Source organism: Tursiops truncatus, chromosome 17, assembly GCF_011762595.2.
Source record: "Tursiops truncatus isolate mTurTru1 chromosome 17, mTurTru1.mat.Y, whole genome shotgun sequence".
In the NCBI taxonomy this organism is placed as follows: domain Eukaryota; kingdom Metazoa; phylum Chordata; class Mammalia; order Artiodactyla; family Delphinidae; genus Tursiops; species Tursiops truncatus.
In genome coordinates, this window is record NC_047050.1 from 63,106,960 (window position 1) to 63,125,251 (window position 18,292).

Genomic DNA, 18,292 nt, shown 5'->3' on the forward strand with positions numbered 1-18,292 from the left:
ATAGATTCTCGTGTTCAGCTTTGTAAGTTTCGTCTTTCCTAATCTCTCAACTACCCAAGCCTTTTTTACTTAAAAAAAAGAAAGCAAAGAAATAAATATGTAGTTTTTTCTCTCTTTCTTTCTTTTCTGTGTTTCATATAGAAGCAATATATATCAGTGCTACTCCTGCTGTGAGCTAAGTGTCACCTGCAAATCCCTTGAAGCATCCTTAAAAGCTTCATGGTCATATTTTTAGAAATTGTGGGCAAATTAATAGCTGAATAACTTTTCTCTATTAGGGGTTACTTGGAACTGATAATTATTCCCTTTTCTCTTCAAGTTTAAAGCCAACTGAAAAAAGTATTCATGAGGGTCAGACAGAGATCAAACGTTCATTTTATATTTGGTAAACCTGGATTTGAGTAAAAAGTTTGTACCTGAGGTCAAGGAGACTTTGTGGTCCCCCCAGCTGTTTGAGGTTGAGCAGTTGGACTTTGGGGCTTCCCCCCAAGAAGGGACAGGCCACCTGCTGTGTACAGGTGAGGAGGCCACCCACAGCTCGCAGTGGGCGGGGTCTGAAAGATGAGGAATGGACAGAATCACGTGCCAAAGTCATCTACCCCCATTCTGATGGGGAAATAAGTTACTTCTCCCCCTATGAGGAAGGGAGAGAGATTAGAAGCATCCATAAAGTTTCCTAGAGGTGATCCATTCTGGGAGTGGCATGGATTCCTTCTGCCTCTAGGAAAGAAAGGGAGACAGGTGGCACCAAGACTCCCTCCTCAAAATAGACTCCTTTTTATTCTTTTTAAAAATGAAGAGAAAATGCGATGACTAGTATGTCCAAAGAGAATTTCTGATTGAAGTTTCCAGTTACCAGCAGGCAGGGCTCTGGTGTGGGACCCCTCCCTGGGAGGTGTGTCATCTTAGATGCCCCTTTTGTTCTTTTGTAATTGATTCTTTTCATCACAGAAATACTACATGCTCATCTTCAACAACAACAAAATGCAGGATGTATAAAGGAAAAGTGTTCTCAACTCTCTCTCCAGTCCCACTCAGAGAGAAGAGTTCGATTTGTCTTCCTTTTTTTCTGTGCATTTGCAAACACACACATTCATAAAAATACTCTATTTCTTCATAAACGTCACACACTTTGTTCAGCAGATTGCTTTTTCACTCAGCAATGTATCACTGGTATCTTTCTCCAGTAGCACCTAATACTCATCCCCAGTGTTCAATCACGAGATATGTATCATGTAGTATTTAACTAGTCCCTTATATTTAAGTTGTTCTGATTTATTTTGCTACTATAAACAATGCTACAATAAACATTACTATGTAAACGTATTTTTGCAAGAATCTTCAGTTATTTTTGAAGGGTAGAATTCTAGTATAATTTTTGGATCAAATTATATGGACATTTAAATTTTGATAGATGCTGTCAAATAACCTCTTAAACATTATAATAATTAACACTCTCCTATCATAATAGAGGAGAGTGACTATTTCCCTTTGAATATTATCAACCTTGAATATTACCTGGTTTTTAGTAAGTGAAAATGGTATCGATTTTAATTTATTGCTGATGAGGGAATATCTTATTTCCCCAAATTTAAAGTCATTTCTGTTTCTTCTTCAATTGCATTTATAACCATTACCATTTTCCTTTTGAACACATTTTTAACTTCATCCCTCAAAACGTTACTATTCAGTCCTTTGTTTAGTTTTAAAAATGTGAAGACATAGCCCAGTTTTGAGTCTAAAATATTTGCTCTACATACAATTTTCAGGAACATTTTGGTGTGTGTTAAATTTGTAAGATAAAGGAAAACTGCATTATTTTGTGTTTGCTATTATGAACTTGGATAGGAATCACAATAGGTATATACTGAAAGAAAGTAGAAAAACAAACATCCCCAAAACTAATGTGAGGCCTGGCACTATTTCCCATTCGCATTTTGTCTCATAGAAAAGTTAGTGCCTTACTGCTTAATCCAAAATGAAAAATCTTGGTTCTGTGGCTTCATCAACTTTCCTATTGTATTGCAGAAAGTATACTTGCAAATCTCTGGAATTATATAAATGAATTTTCACTAAGTAGGTTTCAAAATTGTTATTCTCTTATAGTGCCTTTATCTCTGAAGTGGAAAAGAAACCCAAGATGTTGAACCAAACCAATTTAGATAAGAAACGACTTACGCTCTGTTGGCAGGAGCTGGTATGTGAAAATCTATTTATACTTTTGCAAAGAACTAAAACGTGTGCTTTAAAAATAAACCTCATGGATGAAGCATAGGTCATAGAGCACATGAGGATAAAGTTCTACAGTTGTGTGATATAGAAGAATGGGAAGGGAATAAATAGATGAGTGAGTTGGAGAGGAACTAGCATTTACTGAATGTTTACAAGAATGAGCTAGAGGCCCACCAGCCCTATGTTCTATTCTGATGTAGGACTTGTTCATTTTCTTGACGTTTGTATTTTGTCAAAGGCTGTGGACTCTTTCACTTAACCTTCTGCCTCCTAAGCTGAGAGACAAAAAGACATAACTCAACTACCTCTCCTTGGTGTCCTCCCATTATGAATTGTGTGAAAAGCTGTGAGCACTGCCTGAGGGCAGGGCAGTGGCTGGTACCTCTCTGTGCCCTGGAGACCCTGCACAGTACTGAGTGCCTTAGAGATGTTCGGTCGCTATTGAACGAGTGACGACTGAGAAATGCCAGACCAAGTCAGACCCTGATTATCTCTCCTTGAAACTTCAGTTCCAGCAATGGCACCAAGGGACGTCTTGTTTGAGGCCATGATAATTCTGCAAAATAAAATTACTCAGTGTTTGGCCAGGGACATTTTTAAAGATGTGAATGAGGCCCACAGAGGTTAAATGATTTTATTTAAGGGTCACAGCTGGTTAATCATACGCCAGAGACTAAAGCCCGCGTCTCTGAACACTTGACTCATCCTGCTTTCCAGAACAATAAATGAAGTTTTGTGTCCTCCTCTACTCCAAGGAGGCCAGATTCCCACCGTATGTAAGATCTGCTTCCTACTGAATGTCTTCCTCAGCACCTCTGACTGTCTCTGCGGTGCCCGTCCTCCACAGATAGCCCGCACAGCTCTCTCGTTTCCTGTGTCCGACAGTGCTTGTCCTGAACAAGCCCAAGACTTCCGTGCTTTGCAGTGGCCCAGCTCTCTCTCCGCATTTCCAGCCTCTGGGTGGACACGTCCACTGCTTGCCTCATAGCACCTCTGACTCAGCGTATCCCACTCAGCCCATCATCTGCCCACCGAAGCTTGTTCCCTGTCCTGTATTTGTACCACCAGCCTCACTTGTTGCTCCAATCAGAAGCTTAAGAATCAACTTTGAATCCTGTACCTCAGCGGTCCCCAACCTTTTTGGCACCAGGGACCACTTTCGTGGACAGGATTTTTCCACAGATGGGGGCGGGAGGGGGGGGCAGTGGGAGTGGTTCAGGCGGTAATGGGAGCGACAGGGAAAGGCAGATGCAGCTTCACTCGTTCGCCTGCCGCCCACCTCCTGCTGTGCGGCCCGGTGCCTAACAGGCCGCGGACCGCTACCGGTCTACAGCCCGGGGGTTGGGGACCCCTGCTATACCTCACACTAAACGGTCATTTTGACCCCAGGCCAGGTTGAGACCCCGGCCCTTAAAGACTCTGGCACTCACTCCATTCTTCATCCCCAGGACCACTGCCTAACCCGAGTGCTTTAGCGTCTCTGGCCAGGGCTATCACAGTCATCTTCCCCTAGTCCACCTTCCGTACCACAGCCAGAATGGTCTCCAAAACACAAATCTGCTTAGATCTCTCTTGATTAAAAAAAACACTGGAGGGCTTCCCTGGTGGCTCAGTGGTTAAGAATCCGCCTGCCAATGCAGGAGACACGGGTTTGAGCCCTTGTCAGGGAAGATCCCACATGTCGCGGAGCAATTAAGCCCGTGCGCCACAACTACTGAAGCCCGCGCGCCTAGAGTCCGTGCTCTGCAGTGAGAAGCCCACGCACCGCAACAAAGAGTAGCCCCCGCTCACTGCAACTAGAGAAAGCCTGCGCGCAGCAACAAAGACCCAACACAGCCATAAATAAATAAATTTATTAAAAACAAAAGATTGGAGTCTCCCAGTTGTTCATAAGATAAAGGCCAAATTCCTCTGTGCACGATATACAGGGCTGTTCACCGTCTTGTCCCAGCCTAGTCTCCCAGCCTTGTCTCTCGTTGCTCCCTTCCCATGTATCTATGTGCCAACGATTCTGAACCCTCACTGATTACGTGCCTTCATATGTAATTGTTCCTTCCAACTGGACTGTACTTTTTCTTCTTATCATCTGATGAATTCAATGCATTGTTTGCTCAGCACAAATATCATATTATCCATAAAACCTGGCTTTGGCCCCTCTGGTCCCATGATGCATTACACATTTTAGTTATTTGCATATATTGCTTTCACCTCACCAACTGTCAGAGTCTCAAGGAAAGGAAGCTTGAGTCCTCCTCTTGTCCCAGGCCTTGGCTCCTGGGATAGTGCCTGGTGCATAGCAGGTATTCAGGTCCTCTAATCAGAGGGCTTCTTCGGTGCCAGGCCCTGTGCTGGGTGCTGGAGACACAAGGCTGTCAGTACTTGGTGCTTGTTCTTGAGGAATTTATTGACTGGTCTGTTCATTTCACAAACATTTATTTAACACCCGCTATGTGCCAGGAACTCCACCAGACTCTCAGTATTCAAGGTAAGAACAAGACCGAGGGGCCCCCTGTCCTTGCAAAGTTAACATTTGAGTGGGGAAGACAGACGATAGATAACAAAAAGTAAATAAAAACGATTACAGGTTATGATTATGAAGGGCATTTTTTTTTTTTTAATGAAGGGCATTTTAAAAGGCCATGGTGATTGGGAAAATGTGGGAGAATATATGACAGTGGTATCATGGCAGTGGAGGCCTGAGGAGAAACCAGCCATGCAGAGTCTAGGGAGAACATGTGGTCAAGAGGAACCTTAAGCATCCCAGTCTTGAGGAGGGAGCTGGGCGTGTTTTAGGACCTCCTGAGGACCAGTGTGCCTGAGGCCCAGTGAGTGAAGCACTCCAAGATGAAGCAGCCAGTGGGCAGGACCCACTCATGCAGGGCCTTAGAAATCACTGCAAAGTGTTTGGTTTTTTTTTCCCCTAAGAACATGAATGCAGGCTGAATGAATGAATCAAAATAAACACTTTTAGATGTTCCAACCACACACACAGATCTCCCTGGTGCCTCTCTCCAATGATGCCAACTTGGTCTGGAAGCATCTACTGTGCCTCCGGGGAGAGGTGGTGAGAGCAGTGATGAAGGACATGGCCTCTGGACTCAGCAGGGGGTCAAGTCCAGCTCTGCCTCTCTGTAGCTGCATGACTCTATTTCCTCTGCTGTAAAATGGGAATGATAGTACCTACCCCGTAAGGTCGCTGTGAGGAGTCCTAAGGGTTAATACAGCAGCTATAACATTGCCCCGTGCAGAGTAAGAGCTCAGTCTATTTTAGCTGTTGTTGTTGCCAGTATCAGGAAGCCTAGATTCAGGTCTTGACTAAAGAGCTATGGGACCTGTGACAAACCTCTGGCTTCTCTGGGCCTCAGCTTCTCATCTGTCAAATGAAGCTGAGATAATATTCACTGTCTGCATAGTCCTACCAAATTGCTGTTAATGGGCAGCGTGCCCCATAGCAGAGCCTGAAACAGCCCTCATGAGTGTCTCAGCATGGAACTTACAAGCACTTTCAGGAATCTCCAGCAACAGGACTGTGCTCGCTAACCAGATTTCTAGAAAGATCTACACCGACTCTTGTTTTGTTTTAGGAGGCCATAGCCCAGGAGGCCAAGGGGCTCACTCAGCAGCAGAAGAAAAAGTTATCTCTTGATGAAATGATCCAGGCGGCCCAAAACTTTGTGGAAAAAATCCGCTTTCTTGTGGATGAGGTAATCAACTCTAAAGGCAAAGGTCATTTGGAAGATGAGACCGAATATCTTCCCAGTGGGGCTTGAATGTTTGATAAGAATGAAAGATGAGCAGTGTTTTCTCTCAAGCCCTGCTGAGCTGAGCAGGTACCATTCGCTTGAAGGGTGAAGGAGGGGGTTTTAAATTAAGCCAAACATGTACGGCTTTATTGATTTTTTCACGAAGCCTGAGTATTCAGCCGAAATAAAAAGCACATTCCTAAATAATAATAATAATAAAGCACACTCCTTAATAGGGTCAAGAAAAGTCAAAATAAACATGGGATCTTTGATAGGTTTTTAACTGCAAGCAAATTGAAACTCATGTCCAGTAAAAGTTAAAACAGCTTCTCATTTTAAAGTTAATTGTAAGCAATATCTTCTGGTGACTACCAGAATGATCTAAAAAAAGTCCTTGTATTTGCTTCTGTTAAATACTAGGTTTTGTGGCGGAAGTTTTCAGGGTGAGGTACAGATTTACTACTTCTGTTGTCCTTGAAAGCTTTTTTTCCTGTTGCAAATTCATTATTCCCTGGAGGCATAACAAACAAGCTGTGAGATAGTCACTTTGGAATGCAGGAATTTTAATAAGCACCCAGAAGGTTCAAACTAGGTCTGTGACTGACTGACCGTGTGGCCAGAGAACCTCCACAAGGATGTCTCTGTTTCCATGTCAAGAGAGAAGGGATGCCTTCTTAGGGTACCAATTACACTAGAGGATTACGGGGTTAGAAGAAGTATCTGCTTCCAGTCCGAGAATGTCAAAGCCTAGTTTATGACAATATGCCTCCCTTTTGTTTTGGAAGCTATACTGGCTCAGCAATGTGCATTTCAAACACTCACAACATAATGGGCCTCTTGGCAGGGAATTCTGCAATTCTTATCTTGATTAGCTCAACTTGAAAGTCTAATTTTCTGTGCAATTGAGTGCAGTTGCTCCTGAATAAACACCTATAATGGAGCGAAAATACTTAGCAATTATATTTTAGGTATAAAATCCCTTGTAAAATTGTTTTTCCTTCCTTCAGAGCGGATGGAAAGACATTCATGGATTTTTGTTTTTGGTGTTTCATTTGAATGTTCTGGAAATGTTACCTGGCTCTTAAGAGGTCCAATGCTGGAAGCCAAATCATGATTACAAGATTGCAAAGAAAAACTCCATGGGAAGGAGGAGCAAACGTTTGTTCTGCAGATGGAGAAAAATAGGCCACCAGAGATGCCAAGTCACGGGTCCGACTTGCATATTGTCAAAGCATGATAAGCAGTTGGGCGTATGGGGCTTCCGTGACCTAAGACTTTCTCAAAGAAGCCACGCTTAACTTGCTCGGTTGCACAGGTGTTTCAGTACCCAGAAAGTTTAAGTCACAGAACTTGTTGTGCAGAAGGGGTGCTGGTGCAGGATAGGAGAACCCTGGGGGTGCTGTGTAAACACCCACCTCTCAGATCCATCCCCTCCTTCTCCACAGCCACAGCACACCATCCCTGACATCCTCATCTGGATGCTGAGCAACAGCAGGAGGGTGGCATATGCCCGCATCGCCGCCAAGGACTTGCTCTATTCCCCCATCAGGAAGCAGATGGGTCAACACTGCGGGAAGATCAAAACTCACTTCCTCAAAGTAAGTCTGTACTATTTTTTTTTTTTTTCTGATCAGACTCTTTTTATTGTCTTTTTTATGAATGGGTCCCAGATGGCAAGGGAAGAGCTGGCTCCTGGCTTCTAGGCCAATTTCTCAGGGAGCCCCATGCATCATTGCTGAGAGGGAAGAGACTCCTCCCTGCTCCTCTCTGCTCAGCCCTCATTCACCAAGGGGAGGGGCTCTTGCTCAGGCTCCCGGCCCAGGGACACGCCCTTCCCCATGGAATTTCTGGTATTTCATCAAAGGTCACAGTCTGTACTATTTTTGACTCAAGGATGGGAACCTCTGTTTTTCCTGGGTTGCACGGCATTCCTAGTGTGTGTCCAGATCTCTGACTTGACGCTAAGACTTTCAAAAGTCTGAGGACAACTAGAACATCTTGCCCCCTCTTGATTCAAGGAGACCATCCTAGGGCTGAATATTTTCCAATTTTCCGATAACTATGTCACCAGAGACATATAAGGTGTTTTTTTAAAAATCTAGTGCAGATATCTTAAGGTTATTTTAATTTTTACTTCTTTGATTACTAAGAAGAATGAACATTTTTTCTATTAGTTTCCTCTCTACTTTTCTCTTGAGTAATGTATCTATGGCATCATTTTACACGAGTTCATCTATATTTTAAAAATAGACTTCAAAGAAAATTACAAGAGGAGAGGTTGCTCTTCCACAGAACTGCTAGTTCAGGATTCCTGGCGGCTTTACACTGTAAAGATATGATAGTCTTTTCATCTTGGGTCCCTGCACCATTCATGAACACAGGCTCATAGGCACAATCTCTGGATAGATCCTACTGTCTTTAAATCAAGATTTGAGCCTTTCCTGGAGACCCTGGGTATTTTACCTCTACTACAAAGACATTTCTATCCCAGGAGAGAATTTGAGCAAACATGGAGAAAGACTGGTCCAAAAGCTTAACACTCACCAATGGCTGGCAACAAGAGTGTGTGATTTGACTGATTAACTTTCCCAACTCACAGTGGGCTGTCCTGCCAATCTGAGTTCTGATTATTTGCTACAACATAATTATTCTTCCACTACCTTAGAAGGAGGATGAGAAGGCTCAAAACCATGCCATGTGAAGAATAGGTGAGGAGATGACAATGCTTAACTAGAAGAGAGATTTGACAGCATGATAGAGATTTTGTGTTCGTAGGGCTTCCACGTGGATGGTGGGATGATTGTGTGTGTGTGCGCGCGCACACGTGTGTGTTTCCAGAGGCTAGAACTGGGCCCCACGAGAGACATTACAGGGAAATAGTTCCCTAAATGGAGGTCCACAATGTGTTCTTTCTCCCCTTGGTATGAATATGGCAGTGGGCAGCTAGATTAGACAGCCTCAAAGCGCATCCAATGGCTAGAGTCTACTGTTGATGTGATTGTTATGGGGGGCAGATAGAAGAGGCATTACAGGGTACTGGTTTAATACTTGAGCTTTGAAATAAGGTGAATCTGGGTTGGAATTTGTATTCGTTTACTAGGGCTGTTGTAACAAAGTGCTACCGTGTGGCTTAAACCACAGAAGTTTATTATCTCCCAGTTTTGAAGGCTGGAAAGCTGACACAAAGGGATTGGCAGGGCCGTGCTCCCTCTGAAGGTGCTGGGGAAGCATCTCTTCTAGCTTCTGGTAGCTCCTTGGCTTGTGGGAACATAACTCCAATCTTTTTATCATGTTCTCCCTGTGTGCATGTCTCCTTTCCTATGATGTCCTTTTTATAAGAATCCTACTCCAGATTGAGCTCATGTTAACTCTGTCTATAATGACCCTATTTCCAAATAAGGTCATATTCTAAGGTACTAGAGGTTGGGACTTCAACATATGCATTTGAGGGGAATACAATTTTATCTCTTAGTGAATTCCAGGGCTAATATTTAGGAGCTGTATGACTTGGGGAATGTTACGTAACATCTCTGTGTCTCCTGTTCTTCATCCTTCAAATAGGGATGTGATGTTGAGGATTAAGTGGATAACTGCACGTAAAAGAACACAGAGTGTACGTCCGCCGGGGTCATCACGCAATAAATGTTGGCATTCAAACAAAAGGAAATCCAACATCTAGGGGACATTTCTGGCATTGTGTGCCCCCTTCACATCCAGGGAAGTGTTTGTGGTTCTGTATGTTAGATGCTATGGAAAACCCCGAATGAACTTTTTGGCCAACCCAATATTTTCTGTCATATGTACAAAAGGATTTTTAAACCCACCTCTGTAAAACTGTAACTGAAAAAGAAAAACTCACCCTAGTTATTCACCACAAATATTTCTTCAGCTTTCTCATTCCAAGGAATTCTGGGGTTGAAAGAAACACCTGTCTTAAAAATAGCAAATCATTTCAGAAAGCCCTGTGCTAAAAATAAGAGAAAACCAGCATAAAGTTATTCCTTCCTAAATATTTTGATGTATCCCAGAATTATTTAAAATTAGAACAGAGAACAACTGTCAACTAAAGCCAGAGAATAGACCTAACTGGGAATTCAGGACCTTTGCCCTGTGGCCTTGGCTTACTTCTTTATCTGGATTTTCCTTTTGTCATTGGGATTGCTTTGGGTGATAGCTTTGTAAATGTTGAACATGTTGTTTGATTGTCCTGACATGATGAAACATCTTGATAAGATGAAAACTACTTTCATTCCAGTTCTGATTGTTACCCCTGCTTTTTTTTTTTTTTTTCTCCCATATCTCTTCCCTCTTGCGTCTCCCTCCCTCCCACCCTCCCTATCCCACCCCTCCAGGCGGTCACAAAGCACTGAGCTGATCTCCCTGTGCTATGCGGCTGCTTCCCACTAGCTATCTACCTTACGTTTGTTACCCCTGCTTTTAACTCCCTCCGGCCACCTCCCTTTAGGCCCTGTTTCTCTTCACTGAATTGGTGAATCTGAAAAAAGCAAGAGCTGCTTCAGGGAGACAAAGGATTCACCCACCTGCTGCTCACTCCGGTTTCTTAACGGGGAATTAGAAAGTGCAGTGAGGCAAAGCACAGAATGTAAATCTCTCAGATCTCTAGATTTTTTCCAGAGTCGCCTCAAAGTTTGTTGCACAGAACAGCTGTCCTTTGAGTGGCACCATAAACACCCCGTGTTCAAACACGTTTAGAGGCTGCCGTTGTATCCCCCTCTTGGAGTTTCAGTGCCCGTCACCCAGTGGAAAAGTCAACGTCCTGCAGTCAGGAATCATCTTCTACGACCCATGCTTGTCAACCTTATTCATCTAGAATAGCTATTTACAAATTTTAGGAAACTGCTATGCCTAGGGGGCCCAGGTTGAGGGAATATTAATTAATCTAAAGGAAACAAAACTGCCTCACCTGAAGTCACATGGCTAGGTAATAGTAAATCTGGAACGGCAATCAGGTTTTCATGGTCCCTGTTCCAGGATCTTTATTTCTCTCTAATCTAAATATATTCATAATGTTACTAAAAATGCTGCAACAGAATTTGCTGAGCTCAGCCTAATCCACCATCCAGAAAAGCAGAATTCTCCCCCTTCAGTCTCAGAAAAGGACATTCATTCTAAAAGGAAACTCTTCCTGTGGGAGATGGATGCAGTGGCCCAATCTTCTTTTTTCTCTTGAGTCACCTCTCAGTGCTGAGTCCGCCACTCCTCAGTCTCGTTTCCACCTCTATCCTGGCTTCTGCTCCACAGCCCTGAGTCCAGACTCTTCCTCTCAGGCCTCCAGGTTTCCATCCAGCCTTCCCTAGGATGCAGCAGAAAGTGGTAGCTGCAGACACCTTCCAGGTCCTGCCTCAAAGTGAAGTCTCTACAAGGCAAACACACCTTTCCCACACTAATATTGATGGACCAACTTCAACACAGTTTGTGTGAATGACCATCTTTCTCTCCTTTTTCAGACTGGCCAAGATTTCCCTTCTTTTGTAAGACCGCTGGCATTTCACCAGGACCCCGGAGGGGAGGTGGGTGGGTTACAGGAGAGGCTAAGACTTTAGCGTTCTGTCTCGTGCAGTTTTTACATATTGGTGATCATACTTTTTTGACGCAATTTTGCATTCTTTAATTTTTTTTTTTTTTTTCTCTCTCTCTCTCTCTTTCCCTCCCTGCCCTGCCATGCTATTCTTAAAAGGAAAGAAGTTGCTCTGGTTGGTCAGGCTTCAGGAGCACATGAGAGCAAGGGGAGAGCGGGGGAGGGGAAGGCAGGGAAGACAGCTGAGGCTGGAAATGCACGTGAAGTGAAACGTGGGTTGTTGTTTCTGCGAGCACCTAGGAAGGTGCTCAGTGATGGTGCGTGAGTCCCAACTTGGATTCCTAAGTGAGAGACTGCATTGTCTTGCAAACAATTTCAAGGTGTGTATTTTTAAAAAGATGTATAAACGGCAAACTTTAGGCATGCAGCCATGGTCCTTGTATAACGTTTTCACAAGATGTTAGCTGAGTTTTGGTTTCTAGCCATGAATTCACATATACAGGTTGTTTTCATAGCAGTAGAGATGAAGGACGTTTTGTGTTTTTGTTTTACTTTAAGAAGCAAAGGATATTGGACCTGCTTGGGGGCAACACAGCATAGTTAAGAGTCTTGCTACTCAAACACTTAAAACTGTGGTCCATAGACCAGCAGGATAAGCACCAACAGGGAGAAATCTCAAATCCTACCCCACACCCGCTGAGTCAGAATTTATATTTAAACCAGATGCCCCAGCAGTTCACATGCACGGGTACATGTACCACTGTATGAGGAGCTTGGGCCAAGAGGATGGGCTCTGGAGCCAGGTAGAGCAGGGTTGAGTCTTGGCTCTATCCCTGCCTGGCTTTGTGACATTGGACAATTGTCTCAACCTCTCTGAACCTCCACTTCTTCATCTTTAAAATACACATAATGAAAGAATTTATTTTACAGTCGTCATGAAGATGAATGATAACCTATTGCTTGTTAATAGTATGCAAGTAATAGGCCGTTCTGTGTGTAGGGAGGAACATTAGACCAGGGCCTGGGACAATGTAAGTGCTCAGCACATGTAAAATATTATTATTAGAAAAATAAATAAATAATTCAACAAATATTTTCCGAGTGCTTCCTGAGTGCCAAGTACTATTTTAGGCACTGGGGACATCACTGTGATATGACAGTCAAACATCCTGCCTTTGTGAATTGATGTCCTTGGGATGTATACAGATGGCAGAGGGATTGCTTTTATTACAACAAAATAACCTTAGGCTCTCAATAGCTATTTGTTTGATTGAACAAGTGCTCAATGCATTTTAGCTATTTTCATTTTTATTGTGGAAGTGATGAATTGAGGGTGTTTTGTCTTATTATAATTTTTAAAACGATGAGTTGCACACTGGTTGTCTTTACTAACAGCAAAATGACCTTAGTTGTTTCTTTTTTTAAAATTTTTTGGAAGTATCACTTTTTTTTTTTTTTTGGCTGCATCGGGTCTTCGTTGCTGCGCGTGGGCTTTCTCTAGTTGTGGCGAGCTGGGGCTACTCTTCGTTGAGGTGCGTGGGCTTATCATTGTGGAGGTTTCTCTTGTTGTGGTGCACAGGCTCTAGGCGTGCGGGCTTCAGTAGTTGTGGCACGTGGGCTCAGTAGTTGTGGCTCACGGGCTTAGTTGCTCCGCAGCATGTGGGACCTTCCTGGACCAGGGCTCGAACCGGTGTCCCCTGCATTGTCAGGCGGATTCTTAACCACTGAACCAGCAGGGAAGCCCCCTTAGTTGTTTTTGATTTGTTTTGTTTTGTTTTGTTTTTGCGTTACGCGGGCCTCTCACTGTTGTGGCCTCTCCTGCTGCAGAGCACAGGCTCCGGACGCGCAGGCTCAGCGGCCATGGCTCACAGGCCCAGCCGCTCCGCGGCATGTGGGATCTTCCCGGACCGGGGCACGAACCCGTGTCCCCTGCATCAGCAGGCGGACTCTCAACCGCTGCGCCACCAGGGAAGCCCCCCCTTAGTTGTTTTTTTAAAGCTGAATAAATAATGGCATCCTATTCCCTAAAGAATAAAATCTAAACTCCTCCGTATACTCAGCAGGATTCTGCAGCCTCATCTGTGTCATTCTCTGTTCCAGCTTTTTCTCTGCTGAAAGCTCTTAGCAAATCTGTCCCTGGCACCAAGTAAGCGCTCACTAAACGTCAGCCCTAATCACCACAGTTAGCTCCTGCCTCTGTATCTCTGTTCAGGCACTTCCCTCCTCCTGGGATGCCTTCTCTACGAGTCCAACTCCAAAGTACTTATTAAAGCCTACTGGAATATGTGAGTATTAAAGAAAGGATGGATATATCTGCTTCTCCTCTGGTCCTGTGGCATCTTCTCTCTTACACTTGACCTTGCATTTGAGTAAGTGAATGCAAGTCGGCCTCCCTGTCTAGATGTGAGCTCTTGGAAGGGAAGCCCAGGACTGTGTCGCAGTCATTGTGAGGCCCTTCTGGCCCCACTCCCTCAGCAAGGTCTGGTGGCACTTGGTAGTAGCTGAACTGAGTTGCTCACAGTCCTCTTGGGGAACTCACAGAGCAAGACAGGAAGGCAGGCCAAGAACCAGGCACAGTTTGGGGTTCTGGGGCTTTCCACGGGTGCCTGGGAAATTGTCAGAGCAAGTGGTAGCCTCTCCCAGTGGGATTTTGTGATTCTCCATGGAAAAGAAGTGGTGCAGAAGAAAGGGGAATTGTGCATTGATGGGAAATCCTAGGAAACACTAAGAAGAGGCACTTAGAAGAGTCGACGAAATCTGGAGAGGTGGCCACTTTCCGAGCGAAAGCCTTGCCAGAAATCCTGCACCCAGACAAGTCTGGGGCCTGAGGTTCCTTAGATGGGGGTGAGGAGTCCCCTAATCCTGGTGACGGAGAAATAAAGGAGCCGCTCTGCATTGAGTTGCGCCCTTCACATGTTGAGAATGCACGCACCCACACGCCACACACACACTACTGCACACATAAACACAAATTCAAACAAACATAAATATAAATACAAATCCGAGTACATTCAAAGGAGGGAAAGCAGGGTAGCAAGGGAATTTGAAACCACACTGCGTGAGGGAGGGGTGAAGGGATGAGAGGTGTCTAGCAGGAAGAAACAACGTGGTAGGGCAGGTAGATGCCCTGAAGCCCACGGGGGCCTGACCTATGGAAGAAGAATTCGAGTTCTCCTGAGCAAAGCAAAGAGGCAGAGGCTGTGGTTGGAACTCAAGGCAATTGGAAGTTCTGGGAAGGGGGATTTCAACTCAGTGTGGGGAGAAGCAGGCTGTGGGCGTTCAGAGTCCAGAGCCCACATCTGGTATCATCTCCCCTGGTTCGAGTCCTGGCTCCGTCACTTAAAATCTGAGTGATCTTAGGAACTTATTTAGCCTCTCTGAGCCTGAGTTTTCTCATCTGTAAAATGGGTAATAACCATACCTACCTGTTAGGTTTAAATGATCACACAGGGCCTGTTTGAGCTTCAGGCCCCATTAAACCTGGATCCTCCTCTAAAACTGTGCATCGTGGCAACTGGGGTCATTGGTCTCATTTTAATAGGAGCCCCAGGGAAGGACCTCTTTTCTCAGAGAGTGAGGCCCACAATGGCTTCTACTAATGAGGAGGTCTCTTCCTTGTAACCTTTCCCCAGCTTCCTGGAAAACAGCCGGCTGGTTGGTCGATGCAAGCAAAAATTGACGTGTACATGTGGCTGGGCTCCACCAGACACTCTAGTGCCATTTTGAACAACTTACCAGCAGGCTATGAAGCAGAAATGTCCTCCGAAGGGGCTGGCGTCAGTAAACCCCCAGCTAACCTGCTCTACCAAGGTATGATGCCCACTGGGCCAAGAGGGTCATAAGATGTGTCTGGTGGGCTTCTGAGGGGTGGCATTCATGAGCTGTTTGCACATTATTTTAGGATCAACTTATTTGCCTCTTTTAATACAGTTTCTAAGTTTTCTTTCTGACCTTCCAATGTCCCATCTAAAGAATAAAGTGAAGTTATTAAACATCTGGAATAAATATTTATATTTTTCTGTTAATGGAGAGAATGCAATATGAGCTTCTTCGTTAGCAGACTATATAGATTGAGTTTGCATTTAAAGCAAAAGATGTCTTTTTTGGGGCTTCCCTGGTGGTGCAGTGGTTAAGAATCCGCCTGCCAATGCAGGGGACACGGGTTCGATCCCTGGTCCGGGAAGATCCCACATGCCGCAGAGCAACTAAGCCTGTGCGCCACAACTATTGAGCCTGTGCTCCAGAGCCCACGAGCCACAACTACTTAGCCCACGTGTTACAATTACTGAAGCCCGTGTGCCTAGAGCCTGTGCTCTGCAAGAAGAGAAGCCACCACGATGAGAAGCCCACGCACTGCAACAGAGAGTAGCCCCTGCTCGCCACAACTAGAGAAAGCCCGCATGCAGCAACGAAGACCCAATGCAGCCAAAAATAAATACAATTTAAAAAATAATAAAGCAAAAGATGTCTTTTAAAGCGACATCAGTAAGTTCTTGTGCTCATAGGACCTGTGGAATTAAAGCAGATTTCCTTTTACATGGCATTGGGGTTTTGACCCATAAACAGCAGCCGTTTACATTTCGCAGTAATGACTCAGTAGAAACTGGTATCATTGGGGTCACTCATGTTTCTCTAGCATGGTTCTTGGGTTGGCTACTTTTAGCAGTTCAGCATGGTTTATGTAATCCTCTCTTCTACGTAGGTATTTGCTATGAGTGCCATCATATTTACATTTCCATATAATTTTGAACTTTAGTCTAAGCATTAATGCCTTACAGTTTCATTTTGCTTTCTGTTTCCAAATTGCTTCAATTTGCATGATCCTTGCTGCTGAATTCAGATAGGGTAGAACAGTTTTACCTTCACTTCAACTGAAGTTGAGTTTTGAATTGAGCCAGTGTCTGAAACACTGGAGGACTGTCTACAAATCCAGGTTTCCCGTGTTGCACAAGGCTCCTCTGATGTTGACTGAACTTGACTGCCAGTGGAACCTAAATGGCTCAATACTTAAAGACAGAGTTCTAGAGATATTTATCCAATGGTTCAGCTCGTGGTTTCCATGCCCGATATCAATGCGTAAGAACAAGGAAAACTCAGCTCTGTCTCTTTGAAAAATGCACAACCCCTACCATATGCCAAGCATTGTGCCATACACTTTACACATAGGATTTGATTTATTTCTCACACCAACCTTGGGTGGTTTCTTCATTCTACAGGTGGAGAAAGGATGTATTGGAAGTGTTTAGAAATTGCCCAAGATCACACAACTAGTAAATGATGGAACAAACTGTCTCCAAACTCTTCTTTATTTCCACTGCTTTCTATCCTGTCTTTAGAGTTTTCATCTTTGGGTGAAAACACCCACATCAAGTTACCTTTTTATTTCTATAGACACTATCTCTAGAGACCCAAGGTACCTGGACATATTTGCTGTCCCAGCTACTAACGATTCAGAGGAGAGGAAAGGCTTTTTCCAAAGCTTTCTGACCCTCTGCAGCATGTTCTTTTCATGGAATGACCTAATAAACTTGCTCGGCTGTGCCCTGACATTAATGGCTTTGGCTGCCTTCCACACCTCCTGGAGAATTTCCTTTCTTCGTTCATTTTATGCTTCAGAACATATCCATTCAACCAATAATTAGCTTGCACCTGCATATGGAAGGTACGGTGGGAAAACTAGTGGGGAATGAGGAGTGATGGGAGAGGTGATCCTGGCCCTCCAATGGGGGCAATCAGACGTGTCTCTAATAACCACACGTGGAAAGTGAGCCGCAGCACAGAGATGGGCCAAAGTATGGGAGCAAAGAGGAAGCTGGCTTTACTAGTCTAAGGAACAGAGCTGGTAAGACTCAAGGTTTCAGAAAAACAAAAACCTAGACCAAGTCAATGGCGACCCCTGGAGGTGTGCAGTGTCCTGCCTATGTGGTTGTATTGGGAGCTCTGCTAAAATTCTGGGGTGACTCACTTCAGGGACAGCTTGTGGATGATCTCAGGGAATGAGCTATTCTCAAGTTCACTCCCAGCTGAGAAATTTGCCCACTTATGCAGTGTGTTAAGGAACGCTTAGAGAGCGTGGGCTCTCTTGACATACCCTGGTCAGGAAATTCCTCAACTCTCTGCTGAATGTTCCTTTGTTAACTGTCACCCTTTTAAGGAGCTCTCTTGGGTACGAGGGTAAAAGGGAAAAACACTTTTAACAGTTTTTGTTAAGGTATTTATCTCCCTTTATTCTACATGATATGTTTATATCACTATTTCTTGATTTTACATTTAACACATAACTACTCATTGTGAAAGATGAGGATTTACCTCTGTAACTTATCCAAGCTTTTATCTCCTTGTTCCAATTTTAAATAGATAGTTCTGTTGCTTAGTGTTTTTCTTGATTCAATGCAATCTCAATTAAAATCCCAGCAAGTTGTTTTGTGGATATCAACAAACTGATTCTAATGTTCATGTGGAGAGGCAGAAACCCGGAAGAGTCAACACAATACTAAGAAGAACAAAGTTGGAAGACTGACACTACCCGACATCACGACTTACTCTCAAGCTACAATCATCAAGACAGTGCAGTATTAGCAAAAGAATAGACAAATAGGTCAGTGGAACACAATAGAAAGCCCAGAAATAAACCTACATAAATATATTCAGTTGATCTTTGACAAACAAGCGAAGGCAATACAATGGAGCAAGCATAGTCTTTTCAACAAATGGGGCTGGAACAACTGGACACACACATGCAAAACTATAAATCTAGACATCGAACTTACGACATTTG

General features: G+C 44.0%; 1 protein-coding gene across 1 annotated transcript in view; it reads left to right on the plus strand.

Annotated features, from left to right (window-relative positions):
- Window positions 1-18,292, plus strand: part of FER1L6 (fer-1 like family member 6) — a 173,826-nt gene that overhangs the window by 80,749 nt on the left and 74,785 nt on the right. The window contains exons 17-20 of the mRNA XM_073794722.1: window positions 2,107-2,197; window positions 5,817-5,936; window positions 7,421-7,573; window positions 15,147-15,324. Coding sequence (XP_073650823.1) covers window positions 2,107-2,197; window positions 5,817-5,936; window positions 7,421-7,573; window positions 15,147-15,324 — 542 coding nt within the window. The remainder of the gene's footprint in view (window positions 1-2,106; window positions 2,198-5,816; window positions 5,937-7,420; window positions 7,574-15,146; window positions 15,325-18,292) is intronic.